This window comes from Heterocephalus glaber, unplaced genomic scaffold (assembly GCF_053883595.1).
Source record: "Heterocephalus glaber isolate CG9 unplaced genomic scaffold, H.glaber_assembly_v1.0 deba00001497, whole genome shotgun sequence".
NCBI classification, from domain to species: domain Eukaryota; kingdom Metazoa; phylum Chordata; class Mammalia; order Rodentia; family Bathyergidae; genus Heterocephalus; species Heterocephalus glaber.
This window is the reverse complement of record NW_028258320.1, coordinates 364,520-387,640: the sequence shown is the minus strand read 5'-3', so window position 1 is coordinate 387,640 and position 23,121 is coordinate 364,520. Positions and strand designations below refer to the sequence as shown.

Here is a 23,121-nt window from a genome sequence, read left to right as displayed (position 1 = left end):
ATTCAAATACAGTCGTGTCATTTTCTGGAACATTGTCATAATTCAATGTGTCTGTCATGTGTTGCAGTAGATGTACTAAATGTACCATCTGGCCAACAGTGTTAACTGGGGCTTATTTTGGGGTAGGGCTTATATTACAAGCATCCTGAAAACTCATGCTAAGGGCTTATTTTCCGGGTAGGTCTTATTTTGGGGGAAACAGGGTATTAAATAGGGAAGGCAAGAGTGGACATCCTAATTTTGTTTATGATCTTAGGAGGAAAGCATCTGGCCTTCCATCATAAAATGTGATGCTGACTGTGGGTGTCAGGTTGAGGGAACTCCTTACTGTTCCTAATTTGTTCAGTGTTTTGCATTCGGGTACATTTTTACAAATTGTTTTAGTGGGTAAGGGAGAAAAATGTATGAAGGCTCAAGTTCCTTACATGCTCCGTCCCTGCTTTATCACCAGCACCAAATACAGAGCCTGCTCAGAGAAGGGGCTCAGTAAACATCTGTGGAGCAAACTATCTGCCCCAACTCCCCTCTCATCCACCCCACACTGGGGTTGGACCCAGGAAGCAGTGAGCTACATCCCTATCCCTATTTATTTATTACAGCATAGAATTGAACCTAAGGCCTTTGCACTGAACTACATCCCCAGTCTTATAAAGAAAACTTTTTTTAAAATTGTGAGACAAATTCTCCCTAAGTCTCTAAGTTGCCCATCTGGGCTCCAACTTGTGATCCTCAGCCTCCTGAGTAGTTGGGACTACAGGTGTGCACCACTGAACCCGGCCCCTTTGAATCTTATATTCCAGTGGTACTAGTGTTTGGTTTGCCCCACATACCAGGGCTTAGTTTACTTTCCTCTTCAGTGCATAGCTGATGCCCATTCATAGTTTCCAATCTTCCCCAAGTATCGTATCAGAGATACCGCTTCCCTCTTTTTCTGTTCTCACAGTACCCCATGCACCATACACTGTGCTGTGTATTTAATTATTTTGTTTCTATAGCCTTCCTCCACTACACTGGATAGGTACAGCAATATGGTATAGAGTTAAGAGTACCAATTGCAAGCCAGGCGTGGTAGTGCACCCTATAATCCAAGCACTCTGAGAGGCTGAGGCCAGAAGATCACAAGTAATCACGAGCTCAGCCTGGGCAACTTAGTAATTTAATGAGAACCTGTCTCAAAATAAAAAATAAAAAAGGGCCAAAGATGTAGTTCAGTGTGAAGGCCCTGGGTTTGATATCCAGTAGCATAAAAAAAAGTACCAATTCCAGAACCCAACTGCTCAGATTCAAAACTCTGCCTCTCCCTGGCTCATGTGACATTGTTTGGACCTCGGTTTTGTCATCTTGTCCAACAGAGATGATAATAACAGTACTTATCTCACAGGGCTGTTCGCGGATGATGGACAACAGTGTCTGGTAAACAATAATTGTTATATAAGAGCCAGCTATTAGGTACTACAGGGCAAAGCCAATTTTTTTCTTCTCTGTATCTCAGAGCCCTTAGTCCAATGCCTAGAGTATAAATGCTTGTTATAAAGGTAAGCATGCAGGAAAGTATTTGAGAGAGAAAAAAAGGAATTCAACCTTGTATAGGAGGTAGAAGTCAGCACTTGAATGTGTGAGCCAGATTATCCATTTTTATATATTTCCTGAATTTCCTTCACCTTGACCCTGACCCTACCAAGTTGCAGAAGTGAAATCCTTGTCATTACAGAATCCCTCTCCCCAGGGTCACATAAGAGTCTGGGAGACCTATGCACTGCTTGAAAAAGACTTTTTATCATCCATCTTTTTTTGTTGTTTTTGAGACAGGGTCTCTCTACATAGCTCAGGCTGTCCTTGAACTCACTATCTAACTCAAGCTAGCCTCAAGCTTGCGGCAATCCTCCTGCCTCAGCCTCTTGTGTGTTGGGATTACAGGCATGTGCCACCATGCCCAGCTCATCATTTTATTATTCTTATTGTCCAAGTCCACATGGCCTCTTGGATATGCCAGGCATAACAAGCATCTTGGCCTGACCTCCTAAGAACAATGCATCTCATCATGTTTATAATTTCTCTTGAAATACCTTGATATTTGCTGTTGGAATCAAAGCAGTAAAGCATATTCTAGATGAGGATGTTTAAGGAAGCTATTCTAGTACTTCCAGAGCCTTAGACAGGATCCAGTGTGTCCCTGTTTTGGCAAGTCCTATGGAAGGGAAGTGCTGTAAAATTTCTTAAGCATTCTCCTAGAGTCGGAATCCCAGATTGCTTCCATCCTTTTTCTGTTTTGAGGGGTTTTTTTGGAGGGTGTGTGCCGGGGGATCAAACTTGGGACCTTGCACTTTCAAGGCAGGCAGCAGAACCACTGAGCTAAATCCCTGGCCCTCCTTTTTCTATTATAAACTGGTAAAGAAGTAAGTCTCCTTAGAACAAATACTTGGGAACATTATCAAACTTTTCACAAAGACGGAATGAGATCTGTGGGTGCCAGTGACTTAAAGTTACACCCAGGTACAGTCTGTGGTATACTCAGCAATTTCCACAGCTAGTAAATTATCTAATCTGAGAGTGACTCTCACAAAGTAGTTCAGAAAAATCCAACGCCAGAAATTTCACCAGCAGCAGCTCTCTTCTAACATCCATTATGCAAATTGCCAAGCAACCCTTTTCACTGCCAAAAATCCTTTTCTGATAACACCCATGCCATGAGTTGGGTGTGGGACAGTGAAGTCTAAGGCTGACTGTCTCTGGTTGGCTGCCACCATGAAGGCCGGAGCTCTGACTCTGCAACTTGAATATAGCTTCCATTCATGCTGTGGCCACAGCCCCTAAAGACCCAGAGCTGGGACCTCTAAGATCTTAGAGACTAGATCCCAGGACCTGGACTGTGCCTGCCTGCTAATGACTGTTCTGACCAGATGTGCACTTGGTAGATTTTAGTGTGGGGTTTGTTTTCTTATATCCTGGGACTGATGCTGTGGGGAAAGCCAAGCTGCACTGTGTCAGGCTTCTCTGCCAGCGGTCACTGCCAACCAGTGGGAGCTCAGAGCTTCACAGGATCAGCTCAGGTCACTTTAGATCATCTTGCTGCTCCTCCACAGACTTCCAGGAGCAGAGCAAGGGCCCCTGATGCCTCAGGAATCACCAGTCGCTCCAACCTCCTCCTCGGCCTCCTCCTCCTTGTCTCCCAGCTGCTGCCTCTTTCCATCCCACCAAGCCAAGGACTTTATTCTTTTGTCCTTCATCTACTTCACCCAACCTTTCACCCAAGCACAATTTTCTTGCAAAGCTTAAGCTTTTATAGAATGAAACCAGAAGGGGGATTGTTTCCAAGTAGCTTTAATTCTCAACTGTGTCCAGTGATCAGGGCACCCAAGGGTGGACTTACTAGCTTGGAAAGTGCCAGCTGCTCTGGGTGTACCCACTGCCCAGACAGGCTGTGCTGGATCTTCCGTTGGTGGCTCCAGATCCACACCCCAGCCTTCTCTGCTCTGCCGTGCCCTGGGAGGCTGCCTTTAGGACTACATACCCCAAGGTCCTTTGCTTCCTAACTTCCAGCGAGGTTTGATCGGCATGAGCCACTAGCCCAAGAGAATGAGGGGAGAGAGGTTAGGTATTCACCTCCTGGCTCTCTCCCTGCTGGGCTTATCAAAGGGCATAGCTACAGCCTAGCAGCTTGTTCTTACACCTTTGTTCCTCCCTCTAAAAGACGAATTCTAGAGTCTTAACCCCCAGGACCTCCAAATATGTCCTCAGTTAGAGAAAGGCCTTTACAGTGGTATCAGTGTTCAGCGGGGTTACTAGGATAAGCCCTGATCCAGTATGACCTGTGTCCTCATAAGAAGAGATAAAGAGGGCCGGGGATTTAGCTCAGTGGTTTTGCCGCCTGCTGTGAAAGCGCAAGGACCCAAGTTCGATCCCCGGTACCAAAAAAAAGAAGAGATGAAGACACAGTGAGAGACACACAGGAAGACAGCATGTGGTGACACAAGGGAGAGACGGCCATCTGCAACACAAGCAAAAAGGCTGAGACAGTCTCCTCTACAACTCCCAGAAGGAGCCAACTCCTTCAACACCCTGTTTTCAGGCATCCAGAACTGTGAGACAATACATTTCTAGAGTTTCAGCCACTCAGTCCATGGTAATTTCTTATGCCAATCCTAGCAAATTAATGCAAGCTCTCCGTGGGTTCTGGCAATGTCTCCCTCCCCTTGTCCCTTTAGATCTAGGTGGGTAAAAATTTCCTCTGGCCATGGTCCCTGGAAGCCTCAGCATCCCTGGTTTCTGTCTCTTAATCCTACCTACATATTCATCCCTTCATTAAACTATCGTCAATTATCCTTTTGAATGTGCCCTGTATTTCCTGATACTCAGGCTTAGAACAGAATTAGATTTTCCTGATATACTTCACAAAACTCTCACTAAGGCAAGACGAAGTTCTGCAGGAGTTCTCCAACTATGCAGAGAGCTATTGGGAATCTCCTGTCATTCAAACTAAAGCATCTGATACATTCCCATTTTCTCCTGTTGTTCATTCCATCTCACAGGATTTAGGGAGAGCCTTTATAAGGGGATGTCCCACTTTAGATTTAATTCAGATCAAAACTTCTGGACAGTGTCATAGTTTGTCATAAGGCATGGAATGCTGGGTGCAAGGATATACAGGTCATCGACCTTAAGGGATCAGACTGTAGGAATGTCAAAGAAGTGTTAGAGAAATACTTCTTAAAAAGTAAGAAGTATCTCAAGAGGAATGAGATCTCTTTGGAAATTAAATTTTATGCTCCACACAAGCAGCCCAAAACACGATGCTTAATGCTCTCTGGGTAATTCTTTTAAGAGGCCTTGCAGAAAAACAGCTGGGGGAGAGGGGGTGGGTGACCACATACATGTAACCCAGCGTGAACAGTAAAGAATAGCTACTACTTTTAAGAATAATTTTGGGAAAGGTAAAGTTCAGGATAGGCAAACTTTGTGAGCTGTGGAGGGAAGGTTAAAGTCACCTTTAAACCGAGGATAAAAAAATAGGGATGGCTAGAATGAAATAAAGGGACTGGTGAAAATAATAATGAAATAAAGGGGGAGGGGACAAGCTTATGTGAACTTTTATTGAGATCTTAGAAAATGTTGCATAGAGAACTGAAGCATGATGAGAAAATGGAGAAAGCCAAATTTTAAAAGAGAAGAAGTGCTCAATTCTGGGAAATTCATCTACTGAATTTAATACTGAATCCCCAAATTTTCTCAAGTGAGTTATTAAACAGATTAATTACTAAGCTCTTAGGGAGAGAAGCAATATAGTCAGAATAGGATAACTAAATCATGGCAAGCTGAACATTTTCTTTCTCTCCTTTCTTTCTTTTTGTTTTTGTTTTGAGTCAGGGTCTCCCTTTGTAGTTCAGGCTGGCCCTGAACTCACTATGTATCCCAGGCTGACCTTGAACTTGCAGCGATCCTCCTGCCTCAGCCTCCCGAGTGCTGGGATTACAGGCGTGCACTACCACACCCGGCTTCTTTTCTTTTTTCTTTCCTTTCCTTTTCTTTTCTTTCTTTCTTTCTTTTTTTTTTTTTTTTTTTTTTGGTACCAGGGATTGAACTCGGGTCGTTGCACTTGTGCAGCAGGCGGTGAAACCACTGAGCTAAATCCCTGGCCCTCTTTTCTTTTTTGATATTGGGGATTGAACACAAAAAGGGCCTGTTGCACTGAGCTACATCCCTGGCCCTTTTTTACCTTTTGAGACAGAGCCTCAGTAGATTGTTAAATTGCTCAGGCTGGGCTCAAACTTACTTGTGAGCCTCCTGCCTCAGCCTTCCAAGTGCTGGGATTACAGACGTGCACCACCACACCCAGCTCATATTTTCTTTTTGATGGATCTGCAGTACCCATTTGGGTCTAAGCAGGGCTCTCGTATTGTCCCTCAGTGTTTCCTCTCTCATCTTGATGTTTCTCATTAACTGCAGATCATTTATTATTTTCTTAGACAAACATTTGGGCACCCACTAAGCACCAGGCCCTGGGTGAGCAGGCAGGGTACAGCAAGCAAAAGTGAGACGGGGTCCCTACCCTCATAGAGTTTACTGTCTGGTGGACAGTCTTTCCCAACTCTGGGACTTTTCCAAGCCACCTACAGTGTTCCTGAGCTAGCACAAGCTTCACAGTCTTCACATCCTGCCCGTCCTCCTTTGCTTCTGAAGTGCAAAGGAGAGACTGTGCTGCAGTCTTTCTTGGCCAATAAGCGCTGTCTCTTTTGCAACATGCCCAGAAATGCTATCGTTCAGGTTCATGCAGCAGATATTAATTATCTAAATTTCAAATTGGACAAAGCTCCCTTGCCAGCCTCATCTTCTATTGCAGCTCTGCAATCATTAACAGCCCTGGCACCCACCCACGTCTCCTCATAGTGCCTTTTTACTCAATTGATTTTCACATTCCTTCCGCACCCATGGAAATCCTACACTTTTCCCAAGACCCAGTTCAAAAACTGCCTCCTCCCTCCTGGACTTAATTTCTGTCTGGTAAGTCCAGTGCGAGCCCCACACCCAACCTGACTGTGCAATTACACTCTCATCTTCTTTTCCCAATCAGCTGACTGCTCGCCTGTCTTCCGCTGGAGTCCTTGTTCTTTTAGAGTCAGGTTCTTCAGAGCCTCCTCCCTGTGCAGCTGCGGTGCAGAAATGCAGCACACCCCAGGGTGCTGTCGTTGGAGTCTATATCTAGGGCAGCAGTCCTCCACACTGTTGCCTAGCGACCTCTCACCTCTCTGATGGTCATGTGACAAAAGTGCCTTATGGTGCACTTCTCAGGACATTATCTCTGTATTCTTTTTTTCCATACCAGGGATTGAACTCAGGGCCTTTGCAATGAGCTACCTTCCTACACATTCTTTACTTTGAAACAGAGTCTTGTTAAGTCACCGTGCTGTCTAGGCTAGGGTTAAACTAGTGATCCTCCTGCCTCAGCCTCCCAGAGTGCTAGGATTACAAGGGTGTATCACCATGCCTGGCCATATCCGCCCCCTTTTTTGGTACCGGGGATCAAACTCTCCACCTTGCACTTTTGAGGCAGGCATCGGAACTACTGAGCTAAATCCCCGGCCCTACCTTTTTAAACTATGTGTGACTGCACTTTACAACAAGGTTGGAAAACTTAGGTCTGATCTAACAATGGTTGAAATGGCTGAAAAAATATCAAAAGGACAGAAATATTTCATAACATGTGAAAAGTATATGAAATTCAAATTTCAATGTTCAGAAATAAATGTTCATAGGAACACAGACAGCCCATATTTTCTATGACTGCTATTGAGTTCCAGTGGTAGAGCTGAGAAGTCCAGCAAAGACCTTCGGGTCTACAAAGCCTCAATTTTATTTTTTCAAATGTAGTAGGGATTTTTATTGGTTTTGCTGTTTTTTTTTTTTTTTGTACTGGGGATTGAAAGTAGGGATTTTTATTAAAATGGCTTACTAGGCCCAGGGAGTTAGCTCAGTGGTCCTGGCGCCTGCCTTGCAAGCACAAGGCCCTGAGTTTGATCCCCGGCACCAAAATAAATAAATAAAAATAAAAATAAATAAAATAAAATGGCTTACTGGGGCTGGGGATTTAGCTCAGTGGTTTTGACGCCTGCTCCACAGGCTCAAGGACACGAGTTCGATCCCCGGTACCAAAAATAAAATAAAATAAAACAATAAAATGGCTTACTGGTAACTAACACTAAGCACTTAGTCTGCTCAGTGTTTTACAAAGCCTCAATGTTGACGCTATGGCCCTCTTTGCTGACCCTACTTCACAATATAAGTTTGACGACTGAAGCACTGGTTTGGGCAACCAAGATTCTGAGTCTGTGTCCTCTCCAAGTTTTAATGTCTTTATATAATGGAAGCTGTAACTATCTTGCCTTTAAGTTCTCATAAACATCAAACAAGATAATGCACTTAAAACATCAAAACATCCGGGCTGGGGATTTAGCTCAGTGGTTCTGGCGCTGGTCTCGCAAGCGCAAGGTCCTGAGTTCGATCTCTGGTACCAAAAAACAAAAACAAAAAAACCTCACAAAATATCAAAACATCCTATAAGCTTTATCATGCACTGAACAGATGATAGTGATATGAGAAAACATTAACCGCGTTTTTCCCCATTTCTTCTTTTTTATTTTTTGGTACTGGGGCTCAAACTCGGGTCCTTGTGCTTTCGAGGAAGTGGCAGAACCACTGAGCTAAATCCCCGGCCCTCCCTTTCTTCTTTTACAGCTTTCGTTTAAACTTGAAATTTTAAGAGAAAATTCACTTTTGAAGTTTTTACTTTTAAATGATGATAGCGTTACAGGTTCCTTCTTCCAGTTGTGTGTGTGTGTGATTCCCACTTCCTTATCTTACACTTTTTTTTGGCTTTTTTTTTTTTTTTTGGAGACAGTCTCGCTATGCAGTTCAGGTTGGCTTTGAGTTTGCTATGCAGCCCAGGGTGGCCTGGAACTTGCAGCAATCCTCTGGCATATTCTTTAAGTATGTTCATCGGCTCTCACGATAGCTCAGGGAAGCGACCAGGACGTGCCTGATTAATCCATTTCATAGGCTAGGAAACAGAGAGACTACAGCTCATTGCGAGGGTCTGACTCAGCACTCAAGGAGTTGCCTTTTCTAAGGAACTACCTGCGGCCCGGAAAGTAGAACAAGCCATCCCAGGCCAGGCTTCCACGGTTGGAGCTTGCACGCGAGCTCGCACTCACGCTCGGAGCTCCTCCCTCACGCTCCCCGCGCGACCCCCCTCCTCGGGAGCAGGTGGTAGGCTCCGCGCCCAAGGCGCAGGCGCGCGGCGCCGTGAGAGGCGGGGCGAGGCGGGAACGGGGCGGGGCCTGCGCGGGCTGGGTTTGGGTCTGCGGCTGGAGCCGGAGTGCCCCGCCACTCGAGTGCGCAGGCGCCTGGCGGTTACCGGTCTCGCCATGGAGCGGAAAGGTGAGCGGTGGAGCGGCCTCCGCCACGAGGGGCAACGGCCGCTGGAGCGAGACCTGAGTCAGCTCCGGGAGCCTCGCTTCTTCGCCGCAGTCCGGACCCCGGGCGTGCGGCGCTCTCCTTGGAGGTGGCGCCGCTGCACAACCCCCGCCTCTGGGCTGTGGGTCCGCGCCGCTCAGCCCCGGCGTCCTGGGGCGCCGGCCGTCACCGCCCCTTATTCCCCGCCAGGCCAGCTCGCGCCTTGGGGCCACTTCAGGGTCCGGCCGTCGTAGGGCGAGGAAGACCCCCGGCCTGGCCCGAGCTCCCTCGGGCGCCCCCCGCCTGGGCGCCCCCCGCCTGGGCGCCGCCGTGCGCCCCGCGGGCCGCCAGCCCCCTCGCCCCGCAGCCGCCCATCAGGCAGGCCCTGCGGCCGGCCTGGCGCCTCTGCTGGGTCTCCACCCTCCCCTCGGTCGCCTCCCCCCCCCCCCGCACTTGTCCTTCATCCATTCCTCTCTCCTGCAGTGCTTGCGCTCCAGGCCCGAAAGAAAAGGACCAAGGCCAAGAAGGACAAAGCTCAAAGGAAGTGAGTCTTGCACCCCAACGTCGCGTTCTTTGGATTTCCTCGGGCACCTCCTCAGCTCTAGATTCGTGTCTCGAACGTGCACCGGGTGTGGGCCCCCCGCCACATGGCCTCGGGGCTGCTCACCGGGGCGCTCTCCCGGAACCATGTGGAAGGGGGCTTCTTCCTGTTGCTGATCGCCAGGCCGGGGTCTTCTTAGCTGCCCCAGGCCTGCAGGAAAGGGCTGCTGGAGGAGGGCCCGAGCCCGCCCGCCACCTCTCCTCCCCAACTCCACGAGGAGGAGGCACGAGCTCCCCGAGTTTGGGGCCCCCACCGGAGCTGGTACCTCATTACCAATCTGTCCGTGAACTCTGGTCTCTTGCTAACTTGCTTCCCAGCGTCTTAACTTGTCTCCTGCGTCTGCACGGTAGGCCATCAGGAAATTCTTAATGAATTTTCCGTGTTTACTTTTGGTTCTGCCAGCCACACGCTCCCTTTCATAGAAAAGGGCACAGAGCTTTCCCCTAGTTAGTCAACTTCCTGAGCCTGCATGGCGCTCCAGCTTCCTTGCCTTGTGCATGATCGGGGTGTGTGTGCTAGCTAGCTCTTCTCTTCCTAAACCCCAAGCCCTGAACGGCGTTATCGCGGCAGTGCTGGAGAGCTCTTCCTACGCTGTTGGTGATTCTAGTTTGGTGTGTTCAGTGCCACACGTCCAGTTTATTCCGCGGAATGCACAGCGGCGGTTTAGCGCTATTGTGGGAAACACAGAATTTGTTCACAGCCTGGTAGAAACGCCCCGGGTGGAGGGTTTCCGCAAGTGAGGCTTAGCCTGAAGAACTTTTGTACTGTGTTTTACTTGCAAAGGCTCTTGGAAATCAGCTTAGACAATTTGCATTCCGGAAAAAAAATTCATCCAATTCTTAATTTTAGATGCACTATTTTCTGTACAGTTTTCCGTTTATTTGATGTTTTGTGGTGTTTTATACCGTCTCATACTGTAACCCATTTGAGAGACCTTTCTAGGTTGCCCTACTGAGTGACAATACCAGATGGGCTGGGTGGGTGTTGTTTTGGGGCTACCTGTTTGGGGAGAGCGTGTGATGACTTCTCTCAAAAGAACTGTAGAGACAGGTGACCTCACCTCTTGCTCCATTTTCTCTTATCTGTCTCATGAAATTTTTTTATTTTGTAAGTACTTGGCGTTTACTTCTTCATTACCCATTTATTCAAAGCCAGTTTTTAGTCCTAGACTGACTGGTTTAATAGAAAGAGTAAGGAGCTAACCCAGTTGTAGTACGCACTGGGACTTTAAAGGTTGCTTTTTCCTGTCCCTGAGTTTTGTTTTGTTTTTTTTTAAGTCCCTGAGTTTTGTTATTCTGTGTGGAATTGATAAGACTGTGTTAGAAAATGTTTTAATTTTACTGATTTAAAGAAGTAGTAATTTTATTATTAACTATTTTTTAGAAGTCCTGGTCTCTCAAGCCATCTGTCCTGGTCACTCATACCACTTGGAATTTAATCTTGATATTTGTGTGAATCAAACTAATTTAGGAAATAAATGTATATGTGTGATCATATACATTATATTTAACACTAGATAAACATGACTTTGGGTTATCTGTATCACATGCTTCATTTCTAAAGGTAGCATTGTACTGTGTTACTCCTCTGTTCATTCCTATGGGTAACCTTGAGTTGTGTTCTTTTTCTTTTTGGTACCTGGGATCGAACTCAGGACCTTGCACTTTTGCACTTGCGAGGCAGCCGCCGGAACCAATGAGCTAAATCCCCGGCCCTGTGTTCTTAATTATTATAAGACGCACTTTTGTGACGGTATGAATTACAAATACTACTAGCAGTTATTTTACTGAAAAATTCATTTTGTACAGCTTCACCTCCTGAAAATATATGTGAATGAATTGCTTACATTTGCTTACAATCTCGCAGGTTTCTTTTTTTTTCCTCGCTTCAGTTAATAGTTTTTTCTTTATAATTTTAACCTCTTCCCCACCTTGTTTCACCAGCCTTCTTTTTAAGTAGCTGAAATACCTAAGTTGGTTAGGTAACTGTTTCCGAGGTTCAAGCCCCACCTGACTCAGGTCCCTTCACTCCTCCATGACTCCTGACTGCATCCCAGCAACTTCAGTTATTTGCAAAAGCAGGCTAGTAGTTACCAGGTTAGGAAGGAAGAAGCACACGGTACAGATTGGGGTGTTTTTTGCTACTTTGTATCTGACCTTGTAGAAGTTATAGAAACAGTCTTACCCACTGTTGTGAGTGGTAGTTTAGTCATAATGAAAACTGATCAGGACCTAAAGATACAGAAACCAAGCACTCAAATGTAAATTTTAGAAACTTGTGAGTGGTCACAGATAATAGCATCCCTGGTAATTTAGTCATGGTGTGGCACAGGTGGAAAGGATTTTCTGACTTGATTTTGTAGAACCCGCACAATGAACCCAGGGTTGTCGAGCTGGTTGCAGTAGAATCAGGTTCTGCCTTCCTCTGCAGGATACTTTTGAATTTCCTTTGGGTTATTTCGCTGTCTTACTTCACTTCTTCAAAAATGTTTTATTTTCTAACATTAACTAGTTGGTAATAACCTCCATGTTACTTTACAGATAAGGAAATTGAAGTTTTGCCAGATTACTTCTCTAGAAATTATAAACCTGGGATTTGAACCCAGCCCTGGCTACTAACCATGATGACCGTTCCCTTTTTCTTCTTCTTTTTTTTTTTTTTGTGATACCGGGGATCCAACTCAGGTCCTTGCGCTTCCGCAGCAGGCGGCAAAACCACTGAGCTAAATCCCCTGCCCAATGACAGTTCCTTTTGATGTGTCTGAGGCCAGATAAGGTAGACACTTGAGTGGAGAGAAGATTCTGACTGAGGAACTTCTGGTTGCCAGGGTATTTGGCCCTTTCATCAGCTACCATATTATGTCTCTGAAAGGCCACGGTGTTTTCTTCCTTTGAGCATTCAGTTTTCAATGTGTTCCAAAAGCTGTGTCCTTTATCTGCTGTCAGAAGCCTTTATAATTTAATACTTGACTGCTTTTGAAATTTTCTGAGGAACATAATTTCAAAATGGATTTCATACATAATTTGTTATTTACCTTGGAAAGTTAGACAGTAGTTTTCATTGTATTTGCAGTTAAAGAACTTTATAGATTTAGTGTAAATTTTGTAGTAAATTTATTTAATGGAACAAGAAAGTACAATACTTTTGCTCATTCTAGCACTTACTTGATCTGTGGAGTCAGAGCAGATGGGGATGGATAGTAGCTTTATTTCTTAATTTTCCCAAACTGAATTGTTATATTGAAAATTTAGGGAGGAAGTGCTTAACAATTTCTAAAACTTTTGTCTGGTGGGACATAGAATCATTATATTTGGAATATTTTAAAAATAAAGTAATATTGGGTGTTTTTTTAATACTCAATGATGCACTTTGGAAATTTGTTCTGTGTTCCGTAGTACAATCTTACTATATTTTTCTAGATCCACGTTTTTGTTCCCACTGTCTTAAAATGTTTCCATATTGAGATGCGGAGAGTAATCTCATTTAGCATTCCATTTATTTCAGTTTCTATTAAGAAACATGTTTATTTTTTTCTTTAGATAATGTCTCACTATATTGCCCAGACTGGTCCTGGATCTTGTGATCCCTCTGCTCCATCCTTCCAAGTAGCTGGGACTACAGGCACATGCCACAGACCCAGTTAAACATGTACACATTTTTGCTGGCATGGTCGTGGGGGTACCTGTAATCCCAGTACTAGGGAGGCAGAGGCAGGAGGATGGCTGTTAGTTCAAGGCTAGCATGAGATACATAGGTGAGTTTAAGGCTGGCTTGAGCTACATAACGATACCTTGTCTCCAAACAAGTAAAGCACCTTTAAGATAAAAATAGAATCATTGAACATATTTTTGCCCAGTTAACATTGCTAAGACTATTTCGCATAACATTGAATGTTCTACTATGGGTTGTTCTGCAGCTTTTCAGTTAATTCAAAGCTAAGATGAATAATCTTTTGGATAAATCATTGCTCTTCTCAGTGATTATTTTCTTAGGATAAATTCTTAGAATTTTTTTTTTTTGGTACCAGGGATCAAACTCGGGGCCTTGTGCTTGTGAGGCAAGCAACGGAACCACTGAGCTAAATCCCTGGTCCAGAATTGTTATTATTGATATGTATGTTTTAAAGATTTTGAATTCAGAAGCGGGGTATGGTGGCACACACCTGTAATCTCAGCGCTCAGGAGTCCCAGGAAGGAAGATTGCCCTGAGTTGGAGGCCACCCTGAACTACATAGTGAGACCCTATCTCAAAAAAAAAAGATTATGAATTCATATTCTCAAAATGTTGTCTAGAAAGATTTTTTGTTTGTTTGTTTGGTACCGGGGATCAAACTTGGGTCCTTGCAGGGGCAAGCGGCGGAACCACTGAGCTAAATCCCCGGCCCTAGAAAGATTTAACAAGCCTTAACTCGAATTTATGAAAATGTTTACCATATTCTAATCACTGCTTTCTATCCTTGGAATACAGCAATGAAGGTTTAAAAAAAAATCCTTATTCCCTAAGGAGTTTTATTTTAGTAAGGGGGAGACGATAAACAACAGAGATAGTGCTAAGTAATTATACAGTATACTATGTGATAAGGTGGAAACATAAAGAAAGATAAAGAGGATTGAGAAGTGGGGATACGGTTGCATTTTAAATGCAATTAATTTTAAATAGGGTGATGGAGGCCACTTTGAGAAGGTAGCATTTGAACAGACTTGAAGGAGGACTGAGCTTGGCAGAACAGTGGGCGTGTTCTTGCCTTTGCTGAGTAGAGACCAGGTCTTTGGAAATTTGGTGATCTGAAAAGTATCTTGTGGTTTTTGGTTTTTTTTTTTTGGTACCAGGGATCGAACTTGGGACCTTGTGCTTGTGAGGCAGGTGGCGGAACCACTGGTCTAAATCCCGGGCCAAAAAAACATTTTTAATTAAGTGGTTTCTTTAAATTTAAATGTGTGCTTCAGTAAGTTTGTGCTAACAAATTTCACTTACATTAGTGTTTTGACTACAGTGAGGATAAGTCTTCTCGCTAAATTATTTGAAACCAGCAACTTGTTGAAGTGCTAATGTGAATAAGATATAGGTGCTTAGGAATTCCCTTGTTAAAAGCAAAGATGTGGTCATCTATAATCAATTTAGACCTTATGGAATAACTGCCAGCTTTAGAGGGTTTTTGGTTTTGTTTTTTGGTACCAGGGATCAAACTCAGGACCTTCCACTTATGAGGCAGGTGGCGGAACCACTGAGCTAAATCCCTGGCCCAGCTTTAGGTTTTTTTCTCCTGTCTTAGGTAGTCCTTTGCTTGTGGTCCTCTGGTCATCTCTACCACTACAGCTAGTTTGGGGACTAAGTTCATTTTTTTTTTTGAGACAGAGTCTCCTTATGTAGTTCAGGCTAGCCTTGAATTTATGGCGATTCTCCCCGCTCAGCCTTCCAAGTGCTAGGATTACAGGCATGCAGCACCACACCTGGCCAAGTTCATTCTCTTTTTTGTTTGTTTGTTTGTTTGTTTTTACCGGGGTCGAACTTGGGACCTTGTGCTTGTGCAGCAGTCGGCAGAGCCACTGAGCTAAATCCCCGGCCCGCCAAGTTCATTCTTAATGTGCCTAAAGTTCTTTTTTTTTGGTACTGGAGATCAAACTCAGGACCTTGTGCTTGTGAGGCAGGCAGCAGCACCACTGAGCTAAATCCCTGGCCCCAGTTGCCTAAAGTTTTAATTTTGATGACTCTCAGTTACCTTATTTTTAATGTAATTGAATTAATTCTAAGCAAGTAAGAAGATTCAGATAGTTGAGAGAGCTTTTTAGAACTCTTCTAGGTATAATGCAAATGATTTAGCTAGGGAGAAGTATATATATGTGTGCGTGTGTGTGTGTGTGCACGCGCGTGTGTAATCTTACAATTATTTTTTTCATTGAATTTAAGATGTAATCAGTTTTAGAAGATGGCATTTTGTGTACTGCTAAAAATACTATCAAAGGGCCAGGGATTTGGCTCAGTGGTTCCACTGCCTGCCTCGTAAGTGCAAGGTCTCAAGTTCGATCCCCGGTACCAAAAAAGAAAAAAAAAGATACGTCTTAATTTCAGAGATGTGAAATAGTGAGATACATAAATGCAGTAATGATGTATAGACTTGGCAGGACTATTGTCTTTTAAGAAACTTTATTACAGAAAATTTCAAATATATAGGTAGAGAAAATGGCAAAATAAACTTCTCCATATCCATCTCTCAACTTCAGCAATTAAACTACAGTTAATATTATTTTATCTGTATCTTTTCTATCTTTTTTTTTGTTTTTGTTTTTGTTTTTGTACCAGAGATCAAACTCGGGTCCTTGAGCTTGTGGGCCAGGTGGCGGAACCACTGAGCTAAATCCCTGGCCCTTTTCCATCTTTTTTTAAAGACAGAGTCTGTTGCCCAGCCTAGCCTCAGCTTCCCTAGTAGCTGGAATTACAAGTGTATGTCACCACGCTTGGCTTTCCCTCCATTTTATTTTGAAGCAAATTCCAGGTGTCAAAAAGTGTGGATTCATGGGCTGGGGATTTAGCTCAGTGGTTTCGCCGCTTGCTGTGCAAGTGCAAGGACCCGAGTTCGATCCCCAGCACCAAAAAAAAAAAAAAAAAAAAAGTGTGGATTCTTAATTTTTAAAAACAGTACTATAATCACACCTTAAAATTTTTTAAAATAAGTCCTTAATGTCAAATATCCAATCAGTGTTCAAATTCTCCCTGCTAATTTTGTTTGAATCAGAATCCATAAAGTCCTTACATTGCCATTGTTTGAAATAGCTCTAGTCTTTTAATCTAATGTTCTTTTCCTTGCAAATTTGTTTCTGCCAGACTACTTCATAGGTGTCATTGTATTCTGTCAGAACGAATCTGCTCTTTAGTTTTATGTTTTTTTTATGTGATTTTAGTGGCCATTGATAATTGCCTAGATCCATTACTTAGGGTTCCAAAATGATAATATTCTATTCCTTAATTTACTAATTATAATACTTCTGTAAAGAGAAACTTCATTTCCTCTCTTTGATTACCCAGGACAGTTTACATTAGGATTCCTGATTTCTCAAAATGACCAATAAAGGTTTGATTATAAAGTCACAGGTTTAAACTTTTTTATAGTTCAATTCATTGAAATTGGGTTTTTTCTCTTAGAGTTTTATACAGGTATGATATATTTACCATAAAACTCAACCATTCAAAGTGTGCAGTTCAGTGGTTTTTAGTGAACTAAAACAGTTATGCAACCATTATCAGCATAATCTAAGGTTAGAATGTTTCTATCACCCCAAAAAGAAACCGTGTACCTAATAACGTATCATTCTCCATGTGTTCCCTCCACCCCATGCTACCAGCTTCCAATTGCAACCACTGATGTTTCTTTCTCAATGAATTTGCCTGTATGCTCTGGACATTTCATATGAATGGTATTATATACTATGTGGTCTGTTGTGATTGGCTTCTTTCACCTAGCATAATGTTGTAGCATGTATAGCCATTATTTTTTATTGATTTTTCCCTACTTAGTTCAGTGGGAGTCCTGAGGATTTTTACTCAGCCTGAGACACTTTTTGACAGTTTTTTGCTCTTTAACATGATAGTCCAGATTTATCTTGGGGATTTTCTGCTTCAGACCAGAAAAGAGCCTTTTCTCCAAGAAGCCGTTTAGTGAGGCATTTGGAGACCATAGTCCATGCAGGTGCTTAGAGAGCTTATTCCTACTGAGCTTCTTGTTATTTGTAGGCCTCTTCTGTGATTAGACGTAGGAAATAGTTTTGTTTCTTCTATTAAAAAGAAATAATGAAAAAAAAGGAAATAATGAGCTTATATTGTACTTAAAACTTATGGCTGGCACAGTGGTACACCCCTGTCATCCCAGCTACTAGGGAGGCTAAGGATGAAGGATTGGAAGTTTGAGGCCAGCCTGGGAAACCTAGAAGAACCTGTTTCAAAATAAATAAAAAAGGCTGGGGATGTAGCTCAGTGATAGAATACCTGTGGGTTGGATTCCCAGTACACACACAGACAGAACAACAAAAACACCAAATTGTAGTTCCTAGAGGATGATGGCAAACCTTTTACAGCTTTCAGTGATACAAACAGCCCGCCACTGGGCCTAGAGGTTTTTCTTTGATTTTACATCTCCCTCTTCCTTCATGGAAGAGAAACCCCAGTTTTCAGCACCATCACAGTGATTATTCTTTCTCCCATAGTCTTTGCACAATAGTCTCGGGATAACAGTGCCAGCACTGCTGCCATTAATCATATGGTTACTGAAGAACATTATTTTGTCAGGATCTACTTCAATGGGGATATAGAATCAAATTACTGAGCTTTATAGTTACATAGATTTGTTCCTTGCTGTATGATTCAGTTACCACCTGGTTGCACAGATTCATTTGTTTTGCTTTCATTTTACATCATCTGGCTTTTTAAAGATTCCAGATCTTACAGAAATATTTGGGTCATCTGTGTTGATGGCTTAAATGTAATTTGTAATTGTGTTCCTTTTTAGAGTCTGGCTGTGAGGCATGCTGTGAGTAAGCACACGATGGTGGTTTTAAGAATGTGTGGAATGGAAGATGAGGCCAGTGTTCCTATGTCTTCAGATTTTTTTAGAGAAGCTAGAAATTTTATTTTTATGTGATTCCTCAGATTATTCAGTGTTTACAACTTTATTTGTAAACAGAACTTTTAGGGCCAGATTTCAGGGGTTACAGTACTTTGTAATCTCGGCCTTGGTCTTCCGGGGAAGGTTGGGCATCACTGGGCCTTCTGTCTCAAGCACTCTCCCCAGATTGATGGTAGTAAGCACAGTTGGGAAAGAGTGTGCTGCCTGCTCAGGTCTCTTATCCCAGGGTAAATGACACCCAAGCTTGGTGGCCATCTTCTGTGAGTTCTGAGGCCTTTAGTTGGGGCTTTGTTTGTTGTTATTTTGTTTGGATTTTGCAGAATGTAATGGGACAAACTTGGTAATTCGCCTCCTGTTTCTAGGTGGGCGGGTAATACAAGCATATGTGCTTAGGCTGTTGATCTCGACCCATAGCCCCAAGTTCCAGCCTGCCCCAGCACATTTGTTAGATGAACTTGGACAGTTCCCGAGTTGCCTTACCATTAGGGGGCAAGCTTCCAAGGACAGTAAAGTGCTGCCTTTGCTCAGTACTGGCCTGGTGCAGAGCAAGAGTGAAGCGCACCCTTCCTCACTTGCCATACTCAGGCGTGTCCAGCCTGTGGCCCAGGTTTTCCTGAGTGAAAAGGAATTGGCTTGGGTCACATACAAAATGTATAATGTGGGTTATGTATATATGTAATAACACTTCCTTTTTAAACATTTTTATTAAAACATTAAAAAGGGGGGCAGTGAGGCATGGTAGCACATGCCCATAATCTCATTACTCTGGAAAGCTGAGGCAGGAAGATTGCCAAATTTGAGCCCAGCATGAGCAGCTTAGTGACTTAAGGAGACCCTGTCTCAAAATAAAAGAAGGGCCAGGGATGTAGCTCAGTGTCATGACCCTGGGTTTAATCCTCAGTACTACAAGAAATTTTAAATTTTTAAAAAAGAGAGTAAGACTACAGGTTGGACACACCTGCTATAAACCTGAATTTATGTTTGACTTTTATGTGACATTTCTTTTCTTTTTCTTTTTTTTTGCTCCGGTACCGGGGAACGAACTCAGGACCTTGCACTTTCGAGGCAGACGGTGGAACCACTGAGCTAAATCCCCAGTCCTTATGTGACATTTCTTACCAGTGTTTGTGGGTCAAACCGATAGTTATAATTCATCTATTTGTTGAAATTTCACATACATGAAATAGTCATATGTTATGATTTGTGTCTGTATCAGATCTAAGGTCAGGATGGATAATGTGTACTTATTTGTGTGTAATCCTTGCTATATTTTAATTAATTTATTTTTTTTGGTACCGGGGATCAAACTCGTGTCCTTGCGCTTGCAAGGCAGGTGCTGGAACCACTGAGCTAAATCTCCAGCCCCAAATTTAAATTTTTATTTGTTACTGCCAAACCCTATTGCTCTATTTCTAGGATTTCTAAGTTGAGTAACGTAGACTACTTGAAAATGTCTAAGAAGTTAAGTTCAGGGCCAAGGATTTAGCTCAGTGGTGCCTCATAAGCGCAAGGTCGTGAGTTTGATCCTGGGTACTGCAAAAAGAAGTTAAGTTCAGATAAAATTAGATATGTGAAGAATTATGTCAGTTTGCCAAAGAAAGTATCTTTCAGGAAAAATATATATGGAAAAAGTAGTGGGAGAAATTTGGCATTTATTGAGTTTCATGTGTGTGTAGGTGCTAGAACTAAAATAGTGTCTTGTTAAAGCTTTGCCTCCGATATACATGTAGTACTTTGGAAGGGAAATAGAGGACCAGAGCACAGCCCTTCCTTCCAAGGGGGTTATGATTTCTTTTTTGGCGGGGGGGTTATGATTTGTTAAGGGAAGTAAGTATACAAACAGGATTTTCTTTAGTCTGTCATAACAAAGTACCACAAACTGGCTGGTTTATGCAGCACAAATATATTGTTTCACAGTTCTGAAGGCTAGAAGTCTAAAATCAGGGCGTCCGCAGACTTGGCTCCTCCCAGGATGGTGGAGAGAACCTACTTGAGACTTTTCCGTTGTAGATGGTCGTCATCTCCATGTCTCTAGACATTGTCTTCCAAACTCTATTTCTCTCTACATTCATATCTCCCCTTCTTATAAGGACACTAGTCATTGATGACTCTTCATCCTAATAACCTCATTTTTGTTTGTTTACTTGGGCCCTGTGTCCAAATAAGGTCACATTGTGAGGTACTAGAGGTTAGGACGCTAGCATCTTGTTGGGAGGGTCACAGTTTAGCCCCTAACACGGGCCCTGAAGAGAATTTTCTGCATTAGGAAATCCTACACTCTCCCATTGCCCGCAATAGAGAAAGAGTAAAGTTCACATGTAAGTAAGCTGAGGTCTCTAAGGTGCTTTTTCTAGTCAGCTTTTAGCTTGCCTGCCTTTTGAAGCAATAGCTAAGTTATTTCTTTTGCCAAAATATCGTCTTCAAATCAGCTCTTCTTGAAGTTTAGCTTTTTTTGTGCAATCATTATTCTAGATTAACCTCTAACACTTCTCACTTCCTTAATAAAATAGCATAAGCACACTCTTATCTCCTGGTCCTACTTAATTTTTCTCACTAGCCCTTCCCACAACTTGATGTTATAGAACATGCATTTCCTGGAAAGAGAGTGAAGTAGGACTTTGATGGAACTCGACCACTATTCTAGCCCTTGCTGTTCGCCATCTGAAACTCAAGAACTGGGTAAATTCAGATAAATTAGGGCCTTTTTTTGGTCCCCTTGTGATATAATGTAAATACAATGAAGGCAGCAATTCTCTGCTTATAGTTGCATTTCCACTGTAAATAGTGCCTGGCATAACTGTATGTGCTCAGTAAAAATAAATTGAATAAATGAAAAAAACTTGCTTGTTCCTTCTCCCATGTACATTGCTAAGATTTGTGTTCATGCACTACTTAAGCACTGGATTGTCATTGTCACAACTTCCCTAGGTTATTATTCCTGCCTGCATTTTACACAGGAGGCAGCTGAGGCACAGAGAACTTTGTAAACCAGCAGTTTATCCAAAGTTAGGGAGCTTTTCTGTGAACTCTGGAACAGGATGAGCCTAGGTCTTCCTGCTCCAAAGACCTTGGCTTTAACTACTGAACAGTCTGCAGAGTCTCTTGCAGCTTTGCTTTCCAGTCCGGCTGTTTTTCCAAACATTCTCACCAAGGGATCTTCTAAAGTACTCTTGTAGAGTCACTCTGATGGCCCCACCTTCCACATAAAATGCTTTAAGGCTTGGCATTTAAGGCTCTTCAAGGTCTAGTTCCATTGTGGGGCTAGTCAAGGGCAAAGGTACATAGACTTCAATTGAGGAATGATGAATAACATCTAAAGACAGAAGAGAAGCAAGTGTGTATATCCCTGTTGTAGGCATTCATTCAGGAGAGCAAAGTCAAGTCCACCTTATGAAACTTACATTCTGGGGGTGTGGGGAAGAAGGTAATAAAATATCAAGCACCCAGGAAAAATGACTGAACAAGAGAGTGTCGGGGACATGTAGCAAAAACTGTTGTTTTAGGGCCGGGGATTTAGCTCAGTAGTTCTGCCGCCTCCCTCGAAAACACAAGGACCCGAGTTCGATTTCTGATTTCCGGTACCGAAAAACAAAACAAAAACTTGTTTTAAGGAAGGTCAGCCTGGTTCTCTGGAAAGGGGCCCTTGATCTCAGCCCCAAGGAGATGGGTGGAGAGAGGGCTTCGGAGGGCAGTGAAAAGTCAGATCATCACTGTGGCCCACTGCAGCTGTCTAGTATTCGTGCTTGTGCTTTATTAAAGATTGCCAGTCTTTTGTTTGTAAAGTAGAGTTTAGTGTACAGGTGTGCTCTCCCTGGGGACCTAGGCTGTGGCAACACAGGCAGTGCCACCTGGTGGTATTTGTCATAAATCAAGGTGATGAGCCTTCCAGAGAATAAGCAGCTTCTACAAGGTTCCTGTTGCTGGCTCAGCCCTGTATGTGGGAGCTGTGGGTGCCTGGTACAGAACCTTCATGACAAGCCTTGAGATTAAATTACAGCCTGTCCCTTAACACCCAGATACTTGGTGTGTCCCCTGGAATACACATTACATAACCACAGCAGTTATCAAAAGAGGAAATAGAGCATCCATACAGTGTTACTAATCTAGATCATATTCACATGGCCAGTGTTGCTCTTTTAGATGCTCTTTATAGGAAAAGGGTTTTGGGGGGGCCGGTTTCCTGGTACAGTGCCCAGCCTAGGATCACACATTGCATTGAATTTGTGTGTTTCTAAATCCAGATTGGTTTCCTAGCCTGCTTGTATCTTTCCTGACATTGACAGTTCTGAAGAACATAGATGATTTATAGAATGTCCCTCAGTTGGGTTTTTCCGTTTCCCTATGAGTCAGGTTGTACATGTTGGCACTACCCAGGTCAGTTATATCTTCTTTAATATATCACACCAAGAGGCATATATTTGTCTCCTTACTGGGAATGCTTCCTTTGATCACTTAGTGAAGATGGCGACTCAAAGTAGTGATTATTTAATTCTTACATTTTCCCATAAGGTTATGGTCAGCGTTCTGTTATTGGAGGGAACTTTCTCTTTTTCCCATTAATTTGTTCCTCATCTTACTCGTCATTACTGGTATGAATTTGTGGAAGCCTATTGTATTCAGTGAGTTTTAATCTTTTGCACTCATTTTGATGCTGAAGTTCTTTCAGCTTTGTCCTTGGGAATCCCTTCAAGCTGACTCCTTGTTCAATTGTCATCTCTCGCCTGCCCCTCCCCTCCCCTCCCTTCCCCCCCCACCTCCCATCTGCTCTCCCTTGTTTGTTATGGGATCTCACTGACTTGCACAGGCTGACCTCAAACCCACGATCCTCTTGCCTCAGGCTTGCAAGTAGCTGAAATTGCAGTGTGAGCCACTGCAATGGGCTTCAGTCTTTGAGTACTTCTGTATGATATGGCACAAAAAGATGGTCCAGGTTGGTCTTGTACTTTGCCTGCCTCAG

At 43.3% G+C, this 23,121-nt stretch overlaps 1 protein-coding gene across 5 annotated transcripts in view; it reads left to right on the top strand.

Moving 5' to 3' along the window:
* Positions 1–8,814: 8,814 nt before the first annotated feature.
* The window catches only part of Srpk1 (SRSF protein kinase 1), a 73,551-nt gene continuing 59,244 nt past the window's right edge, over positions 8,815–23,121 (top strand). For 4 of the 5 annotated variants that reach the window (XR_015440205.1, XR_015440206.1, XM_087184366.1 and 1 more), the window contains exons 1-2: positions 8,815–8,931; positions 9,430–9,490. Coding sequence is in view for 3 of the 5 variants with exons in the window: in XM_087184366.1 (XP_087040492.1) it covers positions 8,919–8,931; positions 9,430–9,490 (74 nt within the window). In the remaining 2 variants the exon portion in view is untranslated. The remainder of the gene's footprint in view (positions 8,932–9,429; positions 9,491–23,121) is intronic. The other variant, NM_001310307.1, reaches the window with a different exon arrangement.